General features: G+C 40.0%; 1 protein-coding gene across 8 annotated transcripts in view; it reads left to right on the plus strand.

Moving 5' to 3' along the window:
• The window catches only part of LOC106577067 (protein bicaudal C homolog 1), an 85,024-nt gene that overhangs the window by 52,485 nt on the left and 23,736 nt on the right, over positions 1-8,803 (plus strand). For 6 of the 8 annotated variants that reach the window (XM_045700900.1, XM_045700895.1, XM_045700898.1 and 3 more), the window contains exon 5: positions 3,675-3,836. In XM_045700900.1, the coding sequence (XP_045556856.1) occupies positions 3,675-3,836 (162 nt within the window). The remainder of the gene's footprint in view (positions 1-3,674; positions 3,837-8,803) is intronic. The other 2 variants (XM_045700901.1, XM_045700896.1) reach the window with 1 other exon arrangement.

Below are 8,803 nucleotides of genomic sequence, written 5' to 3' on the forward strand. Positions count from 1 at the left end.
TGTTTAGTGAGTCTGCCAGATCAGAGGCAGTAGGGATGACCAGGGATGTTCTCTTGACAAGTGCGTGAATTACACAATTTTCCTGTCCTGTTAAGCATTCAAAATGTAACGAGTACTTTTGGGTGTCAGGGAAAATGTATGGAGTAAAAAGTAAATTATTTTTAGTATTTATTATTTTAATAAATTAGCTTAAATGTCTTTTCTCTTGGATCGGACTGGGTCTGGATCCAACCAGGTCTTTTACGGAATGGGTCTACTTGTCCTTGGGTCAGTTCAGAACAGGCTGAACTTTTTTTTCTCTCTCCCCAATATTGTGCTATCCAATTGTTAGTAGTTACTGTCTTGCCTCATTGCTACAACTCCCGTACGGACTCAGGAGAGGCGAAGGTCGAGAGCCATGCGTCCTCCGAAACACAACCCAACCAAGCCATGCCGCACTGCTTCTTAACACAGCGCACATCCAATCCGGAAGCCAGCCACACCAATGTGTCGGAGGAAACACCGTACACCTAGCAACCTGGTCAGCGTGCACTGCACCCAGTCCGCCACAGGAGTCGCTAGTGCACAATGAGACAAGGACATCCCTGCCGGCCAAACCCTCCCTAACCTGGACGACGCTAGGCCAATTGTGGGCCTCCCGGTTGCGGCCGGCTGCGACAGAGCCTGGGCTCGAGCCCAGAGTCTCTGGTGGCACAACTAGCACTGCAATGCAGTGCCTTAGACCACTGCGCCACCCAGGAGGCCTGCCTCTTTATTTTTTTTTAATAAATGTATGCATATAGGGTCCGGGTGAGAAAGCCACAGGTCCGTTTCGAAACAGGTCCACCTTTTTGGACCCGTAAAGACCTCTAGCACATGGTCACCACTAGAGGTCGACCGATTATGATTTTTCAACGCCGATACCGATTATTGGAGGGCCCCCCAAAAAAAGCTGATACCGATTAATAATAATGACAATTACAACAATACTGAATGAACACTTATTTTAACTTAATATAATACATCAATAAAATCAATTTAGCCTCAAATAAATAATGAAACATGTTCAATTTGGTTTAAATAATGCAAAAACAAAGTGTTGGAGAAGAAAGTAAAAGTGCAATATGTGCCATGTAAGAAAGCTAACGTTTAAATGCCTTGCTCAGAACATGAGAACAAATGAAAGCTGGTGGTTCCTTTTAACATGAGTCATCAATATTCCCAGGTAAGAAGTTTTAGGTTGTAGTTATTATATGACTATTTCTCTCTATACGATTTGTATTTCATATACCTTTGACTATTGGATGTTCTTATAGGCACTTTAGTATTGCCAGTGTAAGAGTATAGCTTCCATCCCTCTCCTCGCTCCTACCTGGGCTTGAACCAGGAACACATCGACAACAGCCACCCTCGAAGCAGCGTTACCCATGCAGAGCAAGGGGAACAACTACTCCAAGTCTCAGAGCGAGTGACGTTTGAAACGCTATTAGCAGGCACCCCGCTAACTAGCTAGCCATTTCATATCGGTTACACCAGCCTAATCTTGGGAGTTGATAGCCTTGTAGTCATAAACAGCGCAATGCTTGAAGCATTGAGAAGAGCTGCTGGCAAAACGCACGAAAGTGCTGTTTGAATGAATGCTTACGAGCCTGCTGCTGCCTACCATCGCTCAGTCAGACTGCTCTATCAAATCATAGACTTAATTATAATAACACACAGACATACGAGCCTTAGGTCATTGATATGGTCGAATCCGTAAACTATCATCTCGAAAACCAAACGTTTTTTTCTTTCAGTGAAATACGGAACCGTTCTGTATTTTGTCTAATGGGTGGCAACCCTAAGTCTAAATATTCCTGTTACATTGCACAACCTTCAATGTTATGTCATAATTACGTAAAATTCTGGCAAATTAGTTCGCAACGTGCCAGGCGGCCCAAACTGTTGCATATAACCTGACTCTGCGTGCAATGAACGCAAGAGGACACAATTTCACCTGGTTAATATTGCCTGCTAACCTGGATTTCTTTTAGCTAAATATGTAGGTTTAAAAATATGTACTTCTGTGTATTGATTTTAAGAAAGGCATTGATGTTTATGGTTAGGTACAGTCGTGCAACGATTGTGCTTTTTTCGCAAATGCGCTTTTGTTAAATCATCCCCCATTTGGCGAAATTGGCTGTCTTTGTTAGGAAGAAATAGTCTTCACACTGCATATACCCTGACTCTGTTGCAAGAGGTGACACATTTCCCTAGTTAAAAGAAATTCATGTTAGCAGGCAATATTAACTAAATATGCAGGTTTAAAAATATATACTTGTGTATTGATTTTAAGAAAGACATTGATGTTTATGGTTAGGTACACGTTGGAGCAACGACAGTCCTTTTTCGCGACTGCGCACCGCATCGATTATATACAACGCAGGACAGGCTAGATAAACTAGTAATATCACCAACCATGTGTAGTTAACTAGTGATTATGATTGATTGATTGTTTTTTATAAGATAAGTTTAATGCTAGCTAGCAACTTACCTTGGCTTCTTACTGCATTCGCGTAACAGGCAGGCTCCTCGTGGAGTGCAATGTAAAGCAGGTGGTTAGAGCGTTGGACTAGTTAGTAAGGTTGCAAGATTGAATCCCCGAGGTGACAAGGAAAAATCTGTCGTTCTGCCCCTGAACAAGGCAGTTAACCCACCGTTCCTAGGCCGTCATTGAAAATAAGAATGTGTTCTTAAAAGCCATAAGAAGTTGACTTGCCTAGTTAAATAAAGGTCAAATAATTAAAAAAATATATATTGACATAGCTTGAATGCTCCTCGGCTAATAAGCAAACGGGCCAGAACAAAACTAGACTATCAGTCTATAATAGTAGAATGACTTTGAAGACAAATAGGATGCATCTCTTCCACCCACACCCACGGCTCTGGTACAACACCACTGCCAGGCAGATGGGTCCACCACGAGAAGCTAATACCAGTCCCCAATGCTCCACTTAGAGGCATGAGGAATATAACCAATCACATCCAATTACATGGAGCTAAAGCAGATAAGCCTAAAAGTATGTTGTTTACAAATGTTGTTTCAAGAAGTTTCACTTGACAAATCCATTGATATTAATGCCAGCTAATCATAGTTGTTTCATATTGAAGTCATTGGGGTGCAATATGTAGCCAATCATGTGGTGACTAGAGGTCGACCGATTAATCGGAATGGCCGATTAATTAGGGCCGATTTCAAGTTTTCATAACAATCGGTAATCGATATTTTTGGACACCGATTTGCAGATTTCTTATTTTGTACACCTTTATTTAACTAGGCAAGTCAGATAAGAAACATTTCTTATTAACAATTGCGGCCTACACCGGTCAAACCCGGACGACGCTGGTCCAATTGTGCGCGGCCCTATGGGACTCCCAATCACGTCCAGTTGTGATACAGCCTGGATTCGAACCAGTGTGTCTGTAGTGATGCCTCAAGCACTGAGATGCAGTGCCTTAGACCGCTGTGCCACTCGGGAGCCCCAATATTTAAGCTGTGTCAATATTCACAATATTGTCGTGGTTTGCAGTCATATATTGGTATAGAATTTAAAATTTACGCATGTTAGATTTCTATCATATCATTCACTATTAAGTGAACATTGTCTGGCAGGCCATGCTTAAGAAGAGTGTCTCCCCCTCCTTCCTCTCCCCAGCAGAGTAACAGGGTAACCCTTAAGATGGACGTGTCCCACACAGAGCACTCCCACGTCATCGGCAAGGGAGGCAACAACATCAAGAAGGTGATGGAGGACACAGGCTGCCACATCCACTTCCCCGACTCCAACCGCAACAACCAGGCGGAGAAGAGCAACCAGGTACAGACAGATATACCACCGTATATATGTACAATTAACAATGTATGCTGGATCTGATAGACTGAATACTAGTTAATGTGCTGTGCCATCACCAACCACATTTGTGTGGGACTGTCATGGCTTCTCTGTTTAATCTTTTTTAACCACATGGAACTGGTATACAGTTGAAGTCTGAAGTTTACATACACTTAAGTTGGAGTCATTAAAACTTGTTTTTCAACCACTCCACAAATGTCTTGTTAACCTCTTGGGGCTAGGTGGGACGCTAGCGTGCCACCTGTGGTGCACTCCATCAACAGCAGGTGCATTTCAAGAGCGGCAAATTTGAATCCAAATAAATGTCAAAATTCAAATTTTTCAAAAATACAACTATGTTACACCATTTGAAAGATAAACATCTCCTTAATCTAATCACGTTTTACGATTTCAAAAAGGTTTTACGGCGAAAGCATAAATTTAGAGTATGTTAGGACAGTACATTTACAAGAGTTGTGTGTAATGTTTTGTCAAGTCAAAGACAGGGTCACCAAAACCATAAAACCAGCTAAAATGATACACTAACCTTTTACAATCTCCATCAGATGACACTCCTAGGACATTATGTTAGACAATGCATGCATTTTTAGTTCTATCAAGTTCATATTTATATACAAAAACAGCGTTTTACTATGGCATTGATGTTGAGGAAATCGTTTCCCTCCAATAACCGGCAGTCAAGTCAGCGTCACAAATTAAATAATTAAAATTAGAAAACATTGGTAAAATATTATATTGTCATTTAAAGAATTATAGATTTACATCTTTTGAACGCAATCAACTTGCCAGATTTAAAAATAACCTTACTGGGAAATCACACTTTGCAATAATCTGAGCACTGTGCCCAGAAAAATACGCGTTGCGATACAGACTAGACGTCATGTTGGGGAGATCTAAAATCGAAAATACTATGTAAATAATCCATTACCTTTGATTCTCTTCATCAGATGTCACTTCCAGGTATCACAGGTCCATAACGAATGTAGTTTTGTTCAAAAAAGCTCATCATTTATGTCCAAAAATCTCCGTCTCGTTAGCACATGATGTAAGCCAGCCGGACTTCTCGTCATGAACGAGGGGAAAAAATATATTTCCGTTCGTTCAAACATGTCAAACGTTGTATAGCATAAATCATTAGGGCCTTTTTTAACCAGAACATGAATAATATTCAAGGTGGACGAATGCATAGCCTTTTATAACGTATTGGAACGAGGGTACCCAACATGAAGTAGCGCGCCAGGTGTCTAATGGGACATCACCGTTCCATGGCTCTTGTTCGGTCAGATCTCCCTCCAGAAGACTCAAAACACTTTGTAAAGGCTGGTGACATCTAGTGGAAGCAATAGGAAGTGCCAAAATATTCCTAAACCCCTGTGTTTTTCAATGGGATAGGTTTAAAGTCAATACAACACATCAGGTATCCACTTCCTGTCAGAAAATGTCTCAGGGTTTTGCCTGCCAAATGAGTTCTGTTATACTCACAGACACCATTCAAACAGTTTTGGAAACTTTAGAGTGTTTTCTATCCATATATAATAAGTATATGCATATTCTAGTTACTGGGTAGGATTAGTAACCAGATTAAATCGGGTACATTTTTTTTATCCAGACGTGCAAATGCTGCCCCCTAGACCCAACAGGTTAACAAACTATAGTTTTGGCAAGTGGGTTAGGACATCAACTCTGTGCATGACACAAGTAATTTTTCCAACAATTGTTTACAGACAGAATATTTCACTTATATTCACAATATCACAATTCCAGTGGGTCAGAAGTTTACATACACTAAGTTGACTGTGCCTTTAAACAGCTTGGAAAATTCCAGAAAATGATGTCATGGCTTTAGAAGCTTCTGATAGGCCAATTGACATCATTTGAGTCAATTGGAGGTGTACCTGTGGATGTATTTCAAGGCCTACCTTCAAACACTGTTCCTCTTTGCTTGACATCATGGGAAAATCAAAATAAATCAGCCAAGACCTCAGAAAATAATTGTAGACCTCCACAAGTCTGGTTCATCCTTAGGAGCAATTTCCAAAAGCCTGAAGGTACCACGTTCATCTGTACCAACAATAGTTCACAAGTATAAACACTATGGGACCACGCAGCCATCATACCGCTCAGGAAGGAGATGTGTTCTGTCTCCTAGAGATGAACGTACTTTGGTGCGAAAAGTGCAAATCAATCCCAGAACAACAGCAAAGGACCTTGTGAAGATGCTGGAGGAAACAGGTACAAAAGTATCTATATCCACAGTGAAACGAGTCCTATATCAACATAACCTGAAAGGCCGCACTGCAAGGAAGAAGCAACGCTCCAAAACCGCCATAAAAAAAGCCAGACTACGGTTTGCAACTGCACATGGGGACAAAGATCATACTTTTTGGAGAAATGTCCACTGGTCTGATGAAACAAATATAGAACTGTTTGGCTATAATGACCATTGTTATGTTTGGAGGAAAAAGGGGAGGCTTGCAAGCCGAGGAACACCATCCCAACAGTGAAGCACGGAGGTGGCAGCATCATGTTGTCGGGGGTACTTTGCTGCAGGAGGGACTGATGCACTTCACAAAATAGATGGCATCATGAGGAGGAAAATTATGTGGATATATTGAAGAAACATCTCAAGACATCAGTCAGGAAGTTAAAGCTTGGTTGCAAATGGGTCTTCCAAATGGACAATGACCAAGCATACTTCCAAAGTTGTGGCAAAATGGCTTAAGGACAACAAAGTCAAGGTGTTGGAGTGGCCATCACAAAGCCCTGACCTCAATCCCATAGAAAATTTGTGGGCAGAACTGAAAAAGCGTGTGCGAGCAAGGAGGCCTAAAAAACCTGACTAAGTTACACCAGCTCTGTCAGGAGGAATGGGCCAAAATTCACCAAACTTATTGTGGGAAGCTTGTGGAAGCCTACCTGAAACGTTTGACCAAAGTTAAGCAATTTAAAGGCAATGCTACCAAATACTAATTGAGTGTATGTAAACTTCTGACCCACTGGGAAGGTGATGAAAGATATAAAAGCTGAAATCATTCTCTACTATTACTCTGACATTTCACATTCTTAAAATAAAGTGGTGATCCTAACTGACCTAAAACAGGGAATTTTTTACTAGGATTAAATGTCAGTAATTGTGAAAAACTGAGTTTAAATGTATTTGGCTAAGGTGTATGTAAACATTCGACTTCAACTGTATGTCCTCATTTGAGTATGTCCCATTTGCTAGTTGCTACAGTGGCATTCAGTGGCCATGTTGCAGAGAGCCGTTGTAATTGGCTTTTTTGATTGGCTGCATCGTAGGAAGCCAGTGTGTTTGGGCTGGATTGGATAGACGAGCAGTAGGAACCAGCTGTAATTTCCATTTACGTACACCTCTGGAGGAGGCAAGCTGACAATGTATTTGTTGTTGTATGATTATAATTTTTTTAACAATACAAAACATACAAACAACAGCATACAAACGCTCACAAAGATTAACAAAATCACACCTGCCCAGACCCACCACCTCACGCCCTCAGCGCCCGCATTGCCTCAGACTACACCATTTTGTTTCTCTGTCGCTCAAGCACTTTCAACATTTAGATAGTAATGCATTTGACCTCTCCATTGTGTTAACGATGGAGGATTGGTTGATTTCCAGTTAAACAAACGTTTTTTGAAGATGATTATTGAGAAAAGTATTTTCCAACCCATCGGGTATCTCACCCTCATATGCCATGTCTTTAAAAATATGCAGACAGACAGATTCAGAGTATATTGACATTGTAATACTTCTGACAGCCAACTTTCAAACTCCGCCCATAACTTTTGGACTTTATAACATTCCCAGAAGGCATGGGTTATTGAATCATTGTTAGTTTTACACTTAAGAGATGACTCTGCCCTTGTGCTGTTGAAATTGTGAATTTTTTCATTAGTTTATGCATTAGTTTATACTGGATTAAGCATCTATTTTCGTTAACTGTAATTTGGTTAGATATGTTACAACATTCCCTCCATCTTGTAACAATATCAGTTCTTTGTACGTCTTTGTTCTAATAGTTTATATTTTCTAACAGATTGTCAGTTGGATAGGCTCTCTGCAAGGTTTTGTATATCTTACCTATCATATGAATATCCTTTTCTGACTCAAATAAGATACCCTCCAGATTGCTTGGATATACAAAAGATTTCAAATAAAAATGTTGTGATATTAAACTTATGTTGCATGTATTTGAAAATATCTACATTGGTCAGTCAAAAATTGCTTTTTAATAAATGTATTTCCTATTACCAAGTCATTTACGGTTTCTATGCCTTTAGTTTTCCATGTGGACCAATTTATCTGAGAATTCTGAAAAGCTATCCAAGGATGGAAGTTGTTCATGTTCTTAGCTTTATCCATTGAAGATAGACATGAGAAGATTCAGGGGGTGAGCATGTGCATCTTCAATATGTAACCCATTGTTTCTCTTTAGTGCATTTAACAATATGTCGCAAGTTAAAGCTTTGGGTGGCGAGTTGATAGAATTCTAAGTCTGGAAGGTTAAAACCACCCTCTGACTTGGGAAGATGTAAAACTTTCCTTTTTATTCGGAGTTTTATTTGCCCATATAAAGTTTGTTATGACCGAGTATACTTGTTTAAAAAATGTCTTCAGTGGGGTGATTGGTATTACTGAGAATAAGTCTGAAAACGTTGGTTTATTCTACCTGTAAGATTTATGGGAAGATTGTTCCATCTAATTAGATCTGCTTTGATATTGTTAAGGAATGGGATAAAGTTACCTTGTTGTTGTTGTCACTCATTAAGCATCTTATGTATTTAATATTTTTTGTGGTTCACTTAAAGGATTGCTGTAGATCGAGTTATTCTGATTTCTTTCCTATGGGCATTTCTTTTTTTTATGTTTATTTTTGTTACCAGCTAGTCTTATAGACTGGGGCTTCATT

This window comes from Salmo salar, chromosome ssa18, assembly GCF_905237065.1.
Source record: "Salmo salar chromosome ssa18, Ssal_v3.1, whole genome shotgun sequence".
Classification (NCBI taxonomy): Eukaryota; Metazoa; Chordata; class Actinopteri; order Salmoniformes; family Salmonidae; genus Salmo; species Salmo salar.